Below are 16,653 nucleotides of genomic sequence, written 5' to 3' on the forward strand. Positions count from 1 at the left end.
CCTTCACTCTCTCCTCCATTTATTTAAGAAAAAACAAAAATCTCAATCACACCAAGGAAAATGATGTTAATAGTCTTGACGCAAATATTTCTAATGGACTTGTCAATTATTTGTTTTCCTCCTCGGTGCGTTGAGATTTATTTATTTTTTGTAATACCCCCAATCGTTTTCTAATCTCACTGGTTTCCATATTTTTATATTTATTTATTCTCTCTCTTTCCTCCCTCTCTCTCTCCTCCTTCTCTTTCTTCTCCCTTGCCTCCTTCTCTCTCTTATCCCTTGCCTCCTTCTCTCTCTTCTCCCTTGCCTCCTTCTCTCTCTTCTCCCTTGCCTCCTTCTCTCTCTCTCTCTCTCTCTCTCTCTCTCTCTCTCTCTCTCTCTCTCTCTCTCTCTCTCTCTCTCTCCTCCCTTGCCTCCTTCTCTCTCTTCTCCCTTGCCTCCTCTCTCTCTTCTCCCTTGCCTCCTTCTCTCTCTTCTCCCTTGCCTCCTTCTCTCTCTTCTCCCTTGCCTCCTTCTCTCTCTTCTCCCTTGCCTCCTTCTCTCTCTTCTCCCTTGCCTCCTTCTCTCTCTTCTCCTTCTCCTCCTTTGTCTCAGTTTCTTCAACTCCTTCCTCGTCCCTTACTATCGTTGAATCACTTTCACCCCATAGAATATCATACATATATTCATCAGGATTTTTGTTATTCCTGTATCCAAAATAATTTTTTTCACAACAGGAAACCAATAAAATTTCTTCTGAATTTCTAAAATTGCATTGCTTTTGTTAACTTTAAATTTTTTTCATTATTTAACATTTTAATTAAATCCAAAGTTGTTGGTTTATTAACATCAGTATAAAACCAATCTTTTATTGAAAATACCCCATTCTGATGTTGTAGAACATATTTATTAAAATACCGAATGCCCTTTTCTTGAAGGTATGCTTGGACACAGAAATGATAATTTTCTTGAAGCCTTCTTGCTGTCATTTATGTATCAGAAATATATGACAGATTAATATAATGACAGGAAATACCTCCCCATCTTCCCATAGTTAAATCATTTTGTATTTCCTTACTTATTATATATAATCCTGTTCTTTGTGTTTTCATGATATAAACTATGGCAAAATCGTGCTTCCACAAAACTCATTCTCGGCACCAATTGGATAATATTCTTCCTTACGAGACTGATTTAATTGTTCCAGGTTTTCTAGGTTAATTTTAAGTGTCCAATTACACTCTAATTCATTCATATCATACCCCCATTGTTCCATTCTCATACAAACGGTACGCCCTTCTTTATAAAATTTTATTTTAATTGGAACTGTGAATTCTGTATGACCTGGAGATAAAATCAACACTTCTGTATCTTTGGAAAACACAGCCATTTTATTTAAGGATATATATTGTGATAAATCATTTAATCTCACCAAGTCATTCGCGTCAGTCGGGCTTGGATAATTTATAAGCATTTTTCATATTAATATTTTTTGCTATACTATATTTTTTTGGTTATACTATAAATTTGCTATACTATAAATATTTTTGGTTATATTATATTTCTGTCCTTCAGCCTGTGCCTTTGTGTAATAATTTGATAAATCAATAGCCAGTTCTTGGGATACCACAAAGATAGAACCATCTTTACCAACATGTCATTTATTGGTTCACGAAAAAATATTTTCACGAAAAATATGTGATCACTATGTTCGTTATTGTTGTGTGTCTGTCTGTCTGTCTGTCCCGAGCATAGGTCCGTGGGTTTTGATGCGATCCTGATGAAATGTTGGTGGGAGGTTTATATCATGATCTAGTTGTGTTTTCCTGAAAATGGGTTGTTGGGTTTAAAATGGGTTTAAAGTTGTTGAATGAAACCGGGTTTTCGACATTTTGCAGCTAATAACCTGTCACTCGTACCACATCATGTTGATCATTTTTATAACTTGGTCAAACATTATCACATTGTCTCATCCTTGATTTCTGAAACAATCTACATCATCAAATACTGCTCGTGAACCGTCGTCTTCAGACGTGTATAAGATTAAAAGTAATGTCATTAAAAATTTATTTTTGTTGAGTTGAAATAACACATATAGACATACAGTAATTGACCACAACACTTGGAATTTAATTCTTGAACTTGAAATGTTTGAAAAACACCAATGTGTAAGAATTTCATTCCTTCAACAGGTGGTGGAAGACCATAACTATCAAAATAATATTTGTCTTGACTATTGAAAATACAAATCCAATGAGAACCATTCCCATTATTATCTTCTAAGTTCATAATAATATTCTTTGTATGTTCAGATCTCTCATACCACATTATGAATTTTTAATTTCTTACAATATTTGATAAGTTCTAAATTTGATGTTGTATTCTTTCCAAATTCTTTAAACTACTCATCAATGCTCATTAATTTATTAGAAAGATATAATCCATTACCCCTTTTAGTTAATTTTACACCTGCTTGTGCAATATAAAAAAGCATATCTCCAACAAACAATCTCACTTTATCAGGCAGACTTTCAAGTTTTTCAGCAAAATCTACAATTGCACCACTTCCACTAATTTGTTTCTCCAACTCTTTGTTTTGTCTTTCCAATTCTTTTTGAGCCCGGAGTTGAGCCTTCCTTTCGTTGGCAGTTTTCACCGCTGCTGAAATACCACCCGTCAATGCTCCAGCCGCACTTAAACCAGAAAATAAAGGAATTAGAAATGGGAGAAATTCTCCACTCGTCTCTCTTATTGAATATTTCTTAAAACATTGGTTTTGACGTTTTAATTTTAAGTGAGCCAGTATCGTTCAAGATTTTTACCTGTTCTCTTGTGAGCAAAACATCAATTATTACTGCTCCTTTTCTCTGAATTCTATTAACGTTAATCATACAAGGCTTTTGATTTTGAATACAAGAAGATAGTTTATGAAGATTGATTTGATTAACATATACCCAGTTGGCACTTTACTACTCATTTATTTATCAAAAAAATTAGGTGAGACTATTCATAACACCATTATCTGTATTAATCTGAAATTCTGTTTCTTCCAAAAGCAAACAATATGTATCAACTTCTTCACTCTCTCCTCTTTCAATGTATAGGGAAGTATCCACTCAATTCGACTTTATAGTTTCCTTTTGAGCACTCAGGTCAATCGCATAGATTGTATACAGACTTTTAAATGCTGTCATATCCAAAATAGGTTCTTTATTTCCATTCCTTTCACACACCTTTTGGTAAGACTTGTATGCTTCAGCATAATCATTTTTTCCCAATTAATTTCCAATCTATCTCGTGGATAAAATGTTCCATCTTGAGAAACACGAAGTTGTTTCACCTTAGCATTATCACTCAATGCATTATTCTTATCAGTAGCAGTATCACCATCTGGTTTTTAAAAAATGAGCCACAGATATGTGGCTTTCCTTCCAGAACACCCAAATTCCACGTGTAAGTGGTTTAGTTCAGTTTAACGTGTTGGCATCTTCTTTTAAGGTATGATAAATTGAGTGGCTTCTTTGAGTTAAGTCTTCTATTCAACATCTCTTCTGTTTTAAGATAGAGTATACTCTAAGGCGCCAGGTACACGTACACACACACACACACACACACACACACACACACACACACACACACACACACACACACACACACACACACACACACACACAGACACACACACACACACACAAAACGTAGCTAGTTCGTCAGGTTTGCCCGTGGTGTCGATGCAAAAGTCATTGGATGTGGGTGCCGGACGAGCTGGCGTTGCGCCTGTCAGGGGCAGGAGACACGGTCGTACAGATGTTCCGTGAAACCTTCCGCGCAGAAATGTAGTTCTTGGCCTGTGAGCTCCAAGAACGAGCAGGAGAGGGAGGCAGGTCTGCCCACCGTCCAGTCCCATATCCAGAGCCAGCGGAACACGAGAGCCAAACTAGGTGAAGCACGAGGCACGAGCAAGGGCAAGAGGCACGAGGCATGAGCAAGGGCAGGAGAGAGGCTGAACAAACCCCGCCAGCTATTTTTTATATCTTTTTCTCTCCCAATCAGATCGTTTCATGCTCACGAGTGTCTGGTCCTCCCAACGGAGCGCCTCATCGGTCCTCCGTCTGCGGCCCTCCGCCAATGGTCATCAAAGGGTGGAGCCATCCACAGATATATCTCCTCCCTTTCTCTCAATCCTCCAATCAGGCCGCCCCATGCTCCAGGGTCTTTGTAACTTCCAACGGAGTGCCTCATTGGTCCTCCGTCTTCGGCCCTCCAACAATGCTCATCAAGGGGCGGAGTCATCCGCAGATATATCTCCTCCCTTTCTCTCAATCCTCCAATCAGGCCGCTCCATGCTCCAGGGTCTTTGTAACTTCCAACGGAGCGCCTCATTGGTCCTCCGTCTGCAGTCCTCCGTCAATGGTCATCAAGGGGGCGGAGCCATCTGCAGCACCGTTCTGTCACGTCACGGCAAGCCTACAGGGAATACTAAAAGGGAATACGCATCAACACTGACCCTAACCCGTCTCCCTATCTAATTACGTGACAATTATCATTTCCCCCTTAAAGAAATGGACATTTACTGGGCAATCTATCACCATTAAATCCCTACTTCATTACATCGAGATCCTGGTATAACTCGAGCAGCATGGCATACCTAATTAAACATCCTAATTACCCTTTGAATGCATACCCCCCCTCCCCCCTCAGACGTAACATTATTTTTAAGTTTAATCGTTGATTTTGAAGTATGTTTTTGAATATCTATAACAATATTTTTTGGTTCATCACCCTGTTATTTCATAAGACGAGCAATTTCGGAATATATTTGAGAAATCTCATATGCTCCGGGTGAAACTGTTATCGTTTTGTATCCACTTCCCGGATTATAACTAAACTTGTCATTTTTCTCGGTGATGTAAAATAAGGTATTATAAGTTTCCAGGGACAATAAAGACGCCTCATCTTCTTTTGTTGCGTCAAGTTGTAGTGCGTATGGGGATGAAGATGTGTGGTCGCTTAGTTGTGAAATTAAAACGAAGGATTCTGCTTCTCATCCTATTTAATATGAGATAAAATGTCTTTGTATTGACATTTATTTATTCTTTTCATGTTCATCAACTGGTCTAAAATGGCTGATGCATCATTAAAACAATTGTTATTTCCAGCCTTCTTACCACTGAACAGCAATAACACTACATTAACTAATTGTGATGGGTCATTTGGAAGAAAATTAACACCTGAACCAAGGATACTTAAAGCCTGAATAATGTGTTTCTCCTTCTCATTCTTCCTACTTTTACCAGAAAGACTAACCCTATAATTAAGAGAGTCCAACAGATCAATATTGTGACGTCCACGGGACTTTAACAGTCCCACCAACGTAGAATGAGCCGAAACGATGGAGGGGGTTTATTTTTTATAACCCAAAGATGGCGGTTTTAATCGCTCCACAGCAAACGGGATGAGGAAGGTGGCACGAGTCGCTTTTCACTGAGTTAATAATGTTTATTTCTCTAACCAGAAATAATAATAAGACTCGGCAAGAGGAGGGATCCGGGGCGATTCGACGGGATGGTGGTGTGGGTTCGGGCGTGGGGGAAACACAAACAATTCCAATGGATATACAAATCTCAAACCCTCTAAGGCGCCAGGTACACACACACACACACACACACACACACACACACACACACACACACACACACACACACACACACACACACACACACACACACACACACACACACACACACACAGTAGCTGGTCCTGGTGGTCAGGCTGGCCCATGGTGTAGACGCAACAGTCCCTGGATTGGCGCCGGACGAGCTGGCGTTGCGCTCATCAGTGGCAGGAGACACCGTGGTGCTGTCGACCTCCTGGTGTCGGCCCAAGTCCGCTCACAGTCGCCAGGGAACCAGTTCTGGCACCAATATACAAGCAGGAGAGGGAGGCAGGTCCGCCCGCCGTTCGGCCCCGTACTCCGAGGCAGAACCCCAGAGCCAAGCGAGGTGAGGCACGAGGCACAGCAAGGCCACGAGACACGACGAATCGAGGAACGAACCAGCGCAATAAGAGAGCACGCTCCGAGACCCATAGCCTCGACAAGACGGTTTATTTTTATGACTCCTCTTTCTCTTCTTTTCCCCGAACAGAACCTTTTTATCCTCGAGTCCTCGTCACTTCCAATCGAGCCATTTTATTGGCCCTCCGCCGTCGCCTTCCGCCAATCGTGATCACGGGGCAGAGCCATCCGCAGCACTGTCCTGTTACGTCACGGCAAGCCTCCAGGGAATACTAAAAGGGTTTACGCAGACACACTTACCCTAACCCGTCTCCCTATCTAATTACGTGACAATTATCATTTCCCACTTGAAGAAATGGACATTTACTAGACAACTTATCACCACTGAATTGCTACTTATTACATCGAGATCCTGGTACAACTCGAACAGCATGGCATACCTAATTAAACATCCTAATTACCCTTTGAATGCATACCCCCCCTCAGACGTAACAATATATACTCTATCATCATTATTTTTCATATCCAATGGTTTATCAAAATACTTTGATTCATCCCTCACAGTTGAACCTTGTCTTCCATCTTTTGTGAGAAGAAACATTAATCTGGGGGTTAATCTAACAGTGGGTTGAGCAGAATTCAAGAACCTTAATTCATCATTAAATATGAGCCTGGTGTTGGCACAGTGCTAAGGGCAGCGGCTTGGGATCCAAAAGGTCCTGAGTTCAAGCCCCGTTGGGCCACTGAATTAATACACCAGGGGGTTGACTCAGCCTGTCAACCTTCCGAGGTCGGCGGAAATGAGTACCAGTATACTGGGCTGGTGTATACCCCGGTTAAAATAGGTGTACCATATCCCTGTGTCGTAAGAGGCGACCAGGGTTGCGTCAGGAAGGGCATCCGGCGTAAAACATGTGCCAAATCACTATGCGGATCATACGGATGATCCGCTGTGGCGACCCCGAACGGGAGCAGCTGAAAGAAGAAGAAGAAGAATTCATCATTAAATATCAATACCTTTTCTTTAGCAAGATGAAATATTGCTGGTTGTTCTGTTGGAATGAGACCTGCTATGGTTTTTGAATCCGCTGAATATTCATTGTTTTGAAGAGCCTTCACAATATAATCAGGGGGTTGATTAATCTCTTCCAGTTGCTGAAATAATCCTTTATCATCATATTCTAATTCTCCTTTATGTCCTAATCCTTCCTCCGTCATTTGACTGAAATCTTTTAACATTTGAAGTATTTTAGGAGTGTATTCTATTGTGGGAACTGTGGAAGCATCAATAATTTCTTCTTGGGAAGTTTTTAAAAGTGGTTTAAAAATTTTCTCTTGTTTTCTTTCAAATGCTTCTTCACCCGTTAGTTTCTGTCTGCATTTCTTCTTTATGTCTTCCTGTTGTTTTACAACTTTTGAAACCAACTCTTGATGTTCCTTAAATCTTCTTGCTCCTTCTTTCGCATCCATTTATTTCTTGGAAAATATCATTTAATGAACTGCAAAGATCAATAGGGAAATTTTCCTTTTCTTCATCATTAAAGTAGATGTGTTCAAATAAATCCTTTTCTTTGAATATTTCATCAATTTTTTTATTAACATTAATACGAGTTGTAATTTCTTCTTCACTGATACTCGTATCTCTGCTTTTCATACATGTGGGTTGAGTTTCTTCACCAACATTAAAACCGAATGATAAAATCTTAACCCCATTACCACTCAGATGTTAAATAATTTGTCACATTCCTTCTGAATTAGTTTCTAATATCCCAAGACCACCAGATTTTAGTTTCTTTAACTCACTCTTACAATGTGAATATTTTGTTGTACCAAGAGAAACCTCCTCAAATATTTGGCCTTCATTCCTCAATCGCATATGTTCCTCCACTGAAATACAGTAATAATCTTCACCTTCTACTTCTCCAGGTCTTATTGCTCAAGTTGTTGTTGATACAATACGAACTACATGGTTTTTTTTTAAGCAAATTTAAAATATTCTCATTTGTACTATACAATAACCTTGATTTATGAAAGTTTTTTCCAGAAGCAGATTTACCCACAAGATTTATAATAATAGCTGTCATTTATATATGTAATTGTTTATAAAATAAAAAATATATCCCTCAATATCTCATCTTGTTTCACAACAATATATTTATATTTTTCAGTCATGTGCTTCATATAATCCCCAAATTCCTTTTTACTACATAATGTAGAACAATTGTCTCTCCAAAAATTGCTTATATCTATTGAATTTAACTTGAATAAAATAAAAGTATTGGCATTGTTTCTTATTAAGTAACGAGGAAGTTGAAAGTATGATTGACGAAGATAAATACAATTACAAGAAGAATGTCTCCCTCTTGTGTTGTAGCTATCCATTACCATTTGGTTTCTCTCATTTACACAATCAAAGATAACGAGGTTCTTTTTCAATTTATCGAAATCTTGGGGAGAAGGTATATCATCCGTATTATCACTAAAAATACAAGTTATCGGCTTTGATGTCTTTTTATATCTCTGTGTATCACAAAATAGTTGTATTATATCTTCAATGTTGGAATCATTTGTTTTGTTTTGAAGTTCAGATAAACCGATTATATCTTCTTTTTGAAGACCAGCATTAAAACCTTGTGAGAGTCGTTGATACTCAGGTTGGAAACTTGACTTTGTAAAAATTATTAAATTATCATGATCTAAAAAGTTTGGAGTAAGGAGCATCTTTAAAAGTAAGCAGATTTTTCCACATCCGCTTGAACCAACGATGAGATCTTAATGAATTTGGAAGATTTTTATGGTTGTTAAATTTTATCTTATTTTCCCAAATGGGTAAAAATCATTCATTTATATATTTGGAAAACAGGTTATTTAATTTATTATTGGCTTTTTTAGAAATCATATTTTATCCTAAGTTCGGGTTTAATTTCAAGATAATCCATTATTTTATTTATACAATATCTTGTGTTGATATTTCCCTGAAAATGGCAATCGTGAACAATATATAACAACAATCATTTGAACATTTCTCTAATACGTTCAGTTTCTTCCATTGTAAGGAAAGGTGTGTTATCACCCTCATAATTTACATTCATTTCTCTCATCAATCTTGTAAAGTAATTCATTTTTGGTGTAAATCTAAAGGAATTATATTCCTTTTTATATTTTTTATTATCATTAATTAGAAGATAATCACAGAATATACATTGTTTATCGGCTTTTGACACTGTTTAATCCCACTCTATCACATGCAGGACAATTCTCAAATTTGTCATCTGGAGAATCAGGGAAACCAAGGGGCTCAAAATCAGGTACAATATTCATATTTATCTATCTCTAATTCCAGCAATGTGTGCGCGCTCGTGTGTGTGTGTGTGTGTGTGTGTGTGTGTGTGTGTGTGTGTGTGTGTGTGTCTGTGACCGCTGTTTCTCATCAACCACTGGTCCGATCTAATTGAAACTTGCCAGGTATATTGCTGGGGACCTGAGTACGTGCCTTTTCAAGGTTTGATATTAATCGGACAAGTGGTTCCCAAGTTATGGCCATTTATTTAACAACCAATGACAAGACACGTTGCTGCGTATGCGTGGACGATGGGGTAGAGATTCTCAGCCACGTTCCCCATTACGGGTTACAAAGTATGGACTTCCGGATAGTGATGACTTACTGTATTCTAATAATTTCTTGATTTCTTAGGCGTATTTCGAGACAAACACAATGCCCCAATCCAGTCGTCGTTTATGAGAGCGAATGAACGACCAGTGTGGTTGTTTGAAAGTTTTTTTTGTTTGCTTGTTTGTTTTTTGCACGTACGGCCATGCACGTAGGTTTTTTTTTTCTCTCTTCTCTTCTCTTTGTGGTTTTCCTTGCGATGACATTGTGAAAAGGCAAAATACATTGGCACATGCAAGAGCGAAGGAACGGCCTGTGTGGTTGTTTCTGGCAAGCGGTTTGAAAGTTTATTTAATTTTTTCTTTTTTTTTCTTTCCACGTACGGCCACGCAAGTACGGGCACGTACTAGTCAAGTAAAACTTTGCTTCAACTAAAATTAATCTTCGGTATCATCTTTGGGACTTTCATTGGTGTTTTCACAATCATCTATAAAACTACTTTCATAACTATCGTTTGAACACAAACTCTCGGTATCATAACTGTCTTCTGTTCGAAAAGTGATACTATCATCACTCTCATAATCTTCAAAATCTTCAGTTGAATAATGACTCGTATTTAATTAGTAGAAAAAAAACATTACCATCTATATCTATATACTTTTTTTTCATTAACAGATTCAACTACTACATTTTTTTATATTAAAGGTAATTTTTAAATAATCCTTCACTACGATTGAACGAAATGTCATTTCACCTGATATATTAACATCCTTTATTTCATCAGGATTTACATCTTTTGGGTTGTTGAAAAAAATACAAATTTCTCCTTGCATATTACAGATGGTCTTATCTTTTCTTTCGAAAGCTTCATCCATATGGTTTTTCTTCTTTGATACTTTTTCTTGTTTCATTGCTTTTTCTAGTTTTGAATATATTGCCAGAAGGAGAGGAGAAACTTTTGTTAGAGCTACTTTAATTGATGTTCTACCAGGTATATTAAAAGCCCTTCCACTGAAGGAAATTGAAGAACTGATATTATTTACCATAATTGTTTTTATCCAATAGTTGTTCTATTTATCTTTATTAAATTTTACATCCTCAACATATTTCTCAGTATCTTTTACAAATGAAGAGTTTGATTGAAACTTGTTTTTTTTTTGTCTTGATACATTGTATTTATTAAGTGAAAAAAGTTGGAGGATAAAATGGTTTTAAGTACAGCTCCACCTATAAATTAAACAAAATTTTCATCAAGAAAATTTTCATCAACGTGGGCAGGCCCTCCGTGATCACAACCTTCCTTCTGCAACCAACAACCAAGGAACCAACTCAACCAACGACCTTCCTTCTTTCTTTACAACCAGCGAACGAACCCACCGAACTCTCTCACTCAACCAACAACGAACTCTCTGACACTCTCACTCTACTCTGAGGATGGTGTCATAATTTATAGATCCCCAAGGTCGGGGAGAGGCCTTGGCGAAGCTGACGTCACCGTCCCCCCTGATTGGACAGGGCCTTCATGGGGTCCGCCCTTTCTGGGCGGGATTTCAGCCAGGCCGGGAAAGCCCGCCCACTCCACGCGTGTTTGAGGAAGGTGGACAGTGGTACAACCAAGATTGAATTGGAACGTTTGGGGAAGCCGAAAAGGAACTGCGGACGTGAAGATTCTACCTCGGAAAAACGAGGCTCCGGAGACGTAGGTGGACAGTGGATCCTGATGGAGGGGATATTAAGATTTATTAATCTAACTAAAAAAAAAACATTGCAACGTACCCCCTTTTGCTCTCCCACTACACACAAGGAGGGGTTCTATCTGCACATATACTTAATGGCATAACTAACTTCGGGACAACTATATGTCTTGTATGCATACGGTTTCTAGAACCGTAACACTACCCCCCTCCCTTTTGCTAGACTCGACCCGAGTCGTTTGACATTCGTGCGGCATGCAGGTGTAGGTTTCCCCTCGTACGTTTTATCTACGGATCCCTGAGTGTGACATTTTGAATACATGTCCCAAAAATAAATAACCTAGTGCGTTGCGTTACTAAACTAACAGACTTATTCGGACAACTTCACTACATTGCCAGCGCTAAACAAACAACAGGTGGGTCAGAACGATACATATTTCTAATATTTACACTACCCATGGCTCGGACCTGTGACGTGAGGAGAGAACAAAATAAAGGCAACATTCGGGGTTGAGTGCCACAGCAGGCAATCGACGATCGGGTGTCTTCAGGGCCTTCAATGGTTCCTTGTTTGTCGCTGAATTTTTTTTATTGCATTTCGTTCCTGGCTGCTGGAGGCAACTCACCCTAACACGGCAGGCCATACGCCGTTTCAGAGGCCATTTGAACTGGCCTTTATGTAACAAGGAGTAATCCGGGCTGTCAGTGCAGTCCCCGGTCCATTTGAACTGGCCTTTACACAACAAGTGAGATATCCGGGCTGCTCAGTGTAGTCCCCGGTAACGCGGCTGCCTGCAGGGCAGTCCTTGCAAGCACTTTCAGAGATGGTCCTGGAGCACATGGTGAGGTTGAATGACATGATAATGCAAATAAAGGCATGGGGAGATATGGCAAATGGAGTCAAGGCAAAGGCATCAAAAGGCATGACAAATGCAGACCAGGTAAGGTGCGATGCAACAGGTCGGCACATGAAGCTGGCCGGCCTCGGTGTGGTCTTGTGGGGTTGTGGAGGGAGTGTGGTGGCGTTGGCCGGTCCGAAGACGGGCTCGGACCTACCCTACGGTCTCCCCCCAACCTATCGCCTATGCCTGTCCTTGTCCATACCCACCACCATTAGTTTGCAACAAGAAAAAACAACGAAATTTAGACTTTTTAATTTTTATTATTATTTTATTATTTATTTATAATTTCATAATTACGTGTGTCCCAAACCCCCTTATCGTCTTTGTTCAGCTAACCTGTCCTGACTGTCCACCCCAATCCCTAAGATCCCTTTGGAAGGAATTGAGGAAGAGACAAGTGAATCTGTCTCGAGGCCCAATGTAGCCTCAGAATAACTCCCACAGATTTCAGAAATTTCCAAGGCGAGTCCAGAGGCCTACGAACAGCGAAGGGATGGATGGTGCGAAGGGGTACACGTTCCCTATCTATCCGAGCATTTATTAAACTTTAATCTATCCCCGGGGCTTTTCAACACGCCTGTTTCTTTAAACTATCGGTTCTCGCAACCACGATTCCCATTGCCTGTGTTGGTGTTCGTTATTAATTTGGGCCTGGCCCGCAAATTTTCTGTCGTGCTCTTGCACAATTTCATGGCTGGGCAGCATGGCTCAACTGGCAGGTAAACCCATCTGCCGAACTCGATCTTCGGCACCCCCGGGTCACTGAGGCTGTCTACGAGCCTACCTACTCTGTATGAACGTAGGGAATGCCCTTCCTGGCATTTTCCCCGTCGATGCCCACGTGGCATTTTGGTGCTCCGGGTTCCGTTTCCGTGGGGAATTAATCGGTGCCCATTACACTAACTCGGTCGCTTGGACCCATGGCCTACTCTGGTCGACTACTTCGGTGCGTGGGGTGCCCTCTACTCAGTACGCATATTTCACCAGCCACGCTCCCAGCCGGTCAATAGTCTCCTGTACCCTACAAAAGGTTTCGTGCTTTCGTCCAACACCAACAACCAGAATGACATCAGTTTGGTTAATTTAGCGAACCCACTAACTAACATTACACTAACCTCTGGTTCCCTTAGGTGGAACTCACTCCTTCCCCCAATCATTCATTCACACCATGCATTCCACATTCACTCGGGCCCGCTGACCCACATTCACTCACCGTATTTCTTTCTCTTTTTTTTCTCTCTTTACACCAATACTGACGCTAACTACATTACCCTAACTTGCTCGTGCTCCCCATCACCCCATATTCTAATGCACATTCCATTTAATTATATCGCGGAGCTAATCTCCGTCCTCACTACACGTTCCATGTCTGTCCATATCTCCAATCCACTGCTAAATTCTATTCTAAATTCCCCCTAACTTGTGTTACCGGGCCCCATGGAGGACGACTCATAATGCCCCCATGAAGCGGTCTATCTAACGCTAAACCCTTCCCCCTAACTAATGCTCCTTTGCCCCCACGAGGATGTTCGCTCCATCCTGGCTGGGGAACGTGTACTCGTGGCAAGGCTCGACGAACCTTGCGTCGCCAGGGCGGCGGTTTACAGCACGCTCGTCCCCTTCGTTTGGCCGATACATACGAGCGTAACGTCGCCCCGTTAATTGCACCACACGCTCGCTTTCGGACCATCCACCATGTGAGCCTTTCGGACCATCCACCGTGCGCTACTCACCTGGCCTTCGTGCTGCGCGATCCCTCATGACGTCACTCACACACGGACCGCTCTGCGAGGCTTGCCACGCAGGCGGGCCCGGCCGTGTCGTACTCGGGACTCGCTCGTACAGCTCCGCGCGTTCCACGAATTCCACTCGCGGCGTGCAGCACATTCCCCGTACACGTGCTCACATGGGGACGTGTTTTCCAAATTCGCTCAACATTTGCCTCCATTTTAGCCGTCCGCGCTCCGGTCTCGTACCAGGCGCCGAGCGTTTTAACGCCGGCTCCCGATCACGCACACGTGCTTGGGCCGTTCACAAAATACGGAACGGATCTCGCACGTAGCGTCCCGCGGAGGCGGTGCGGTTTCCAAAATGCCTCCGTCCGTTACACGACACACGACACACGACTCCCGTCTGAGTCGGTCCGTGTCCCATTTCCTCACGGGCACTCACACATACCATGTCATTTGCACTCCACTCACGTTCCGACACAATCACGCTGGGGGCCTGTGTTAGCCCACGAGAACCCGGGCTTTCGATCCCCCCAAAGCTCGGCATGCGCTCTTTCGCACCACGCAACCACTCTACCTCGTACGGCCTTACCGGACTCACTCACCTCGTCACGGCCTTACCGGACTCACTCACCTCGTCACGGCCTTACCGGACTCACTCACCTCGTCACGGCCTTACCGGACTCACTCACCTCGTCACGGCCTTACCGGACTCACTCACCTCGTCACGGCCTTACCGGACTCACTCACCTCGTCACGGCCTTACCGGACTCACTCACCTCGTCACGGCCTTACCGGACTCACTCACCTCGTCACGGCCTTACCGGACTCACTCACCTCGTCACGGCCTTACCGGACTCACTCACCTCGTCACGGCCTTACCGGACTCACTCACCTCGTCACGGCCTTACCGGACTCACTCACCTCGTCACGGCCTTACCGGACTCACCTCGTCACGGCCTTACCGGACTCACTCACCTCGTCACGGCCTTACCGGACTCACTCACCTCGTCACGGCCTTACCGGACTCACTCACCTCGTCACGGCCTTACCGGACTCACTCACCTCGTCACGGCCTTACCGGACTCACTCACCTCGTCACGGCCTTACCGGACTCACTCACCTCGTCACGGCCTTACCGGACTCACTCACCTCGTCACGGCCTTACCGGACACACTCACCTCGTCACGGCCTTACCGGACTCACTCACCTCGTCACGGCCTTACCGGACTCACTCACCTCGTCACGGCCTTACCGGACTCACTCACCTCGTCACGGCCTTACCGGACTCACTCACCTCGTCACGGCCTTACCGGACTCACCTCGTCACGGCCTTACCGGACTCACTTCGTCACGGCCTGCCTCGAGGGGCATACCGTCTCCCCTTGTTCTTGCGGGAGGTTAAACTGACCCTCGCACTGGGCCTCAAAACATTCCACACGCACAATATCCCCCACCATTTCCATTTGTGTCTGCTCCTCTTTTAATTGGTACAATTCGTTCACTTCTTTTAATTCCTGCGTTTCTACCTGTCAGAGTTGACAGGTTTCACTCATCATCCCGACCTTGCTCGTCGTCATCGCGGGGTCCGAACAGCCTCCACACTCCGTCACTCCCCCTCGACTCGGTCTTTTCCCCACGTGTAGTCCTGATCCCATTTGTAAAATCCCGGACCACGTTTTACATTTCGCCCTTCATTGCTTGTCTATTCGCATCCATTCGGTTTTCCATCTCTATAATTCCAGCAATCTCCGTGTGTGTGTGTCTGTGTGTCTGTGTGTCTGTGTGTCTGTGTGTCTGTGTCTGTGTGTCTGTGTCTGTGTGTCTGTGTGTCTGTGTGTCTGTGTGTCTGTGTCTGTGTGTCTGTGTGTCTGTGTGTCTGTGTGTCTGTGTGTCTGTCACCGCTGTTTCTCGACAACCACTGGTCCGATCTAATTGAAACTTGCCAGATATATTGCTCGGGACCTGAGGATGTGCCTTTTCAAGGTTTGATATTAATCGGACAAGGGTTTACCAAGTTATGGCCATTTATTTACCAACCAATGACAAGACACGTTACTGCGGCCAATTATTTACCAAACCAATGACAAGACACGTGGTGCGAGGCCGGCCGACGATGACGTCACGTGCCGTGCCGGTTTCGATGGGGATCGGTGCCTTCGTTCCCGTGGCGTAGGAGTGGCAATGGTCAATGGCAGCGATTGTCATGGCTGGCAAAGACAGGGAGGTAAACTTGATTTTAATTTTGATTTTAATGAACTCTGTGTGTGTAAGTATCACAGCAGTTGTTACTTCAATGAAAGCGATGATTCGTGGAATGATGTGAACATTCCGTACGGGCACGCACTACTTCTGGATAGTGATGACTTACTGTATTCTAATAATTTCTCGATTTCTTATCCGCATTTATAGATAAACACAATGGCCCAATCCAGTCGTCGTTCACGAGAGCGAAAGAACGACTTGTGTTGTTGTTTGAAAGATTTTTTTTGGGTTTGCACAGACGGCCACGCACGTACGGGCACGCGAGGGCGAAAGAACGGCCTGTGTGGTTGTTTGAAAGATTTTTTTTTTGGTTTGCACAGACGGCCACGCATGTATGGGCACGCGAGAGTGAAGGAACGGCCTGTGTGGTTGTTGTTTCTGGCTCGCGGTTTGTTTTTTTGTTGTTTTTTTTTCATGTACGGCCATGCACGTACGGCCACGCACGTACGGGAACGCA

General features: G+C 42.7%; 1 protein-coding gene across 9 annotated transcripts in view; it reads right to left on the reverse strand.

The window, feature by feature from the left end:
• The window catches only part of LOC147022492 (growth/differentiation factor 8-like), a 79,307-nt gene that overhangs the window by 54,934 nt on the left and 7,720 nt on the right, over positions 1-16,653 (reverse strand). Inside the window, exon 1 of one of the 9 annotated variants that reach the window (XM_085893446.1) lies at positions 13,935-14,684. The exons of the other annotated variants lie outside the window; for them this stretch is intronic. Coding sequence (XP_085749572.1) covers positions 13,935-14,088 — 154 coding nt within the window. The 5' untranslated portion in view covers positions 14,089-14,684. Of the gene's footprint in view, positions 1-13,934; positions 14,685-16,653 lie in introns of those variants that run through there. 9 annotated transcript variants of the gene reach the window in all.

This window comes from Eptatretus burgeri, chromosome 8 (assembly GCF_056783735.1).
Source record: "Eptatretus burgeri isolate ZD-2024b chromosome 8, Ebu_testis_v1, whole genome shotgun sequence".
NCBI classification, from domain to species: Eukaryota; Metazoa; Chordata; class Myxini; order Myxiniformes; family Myxinidae; genus Eptatretus; species Eptatretus burgeri.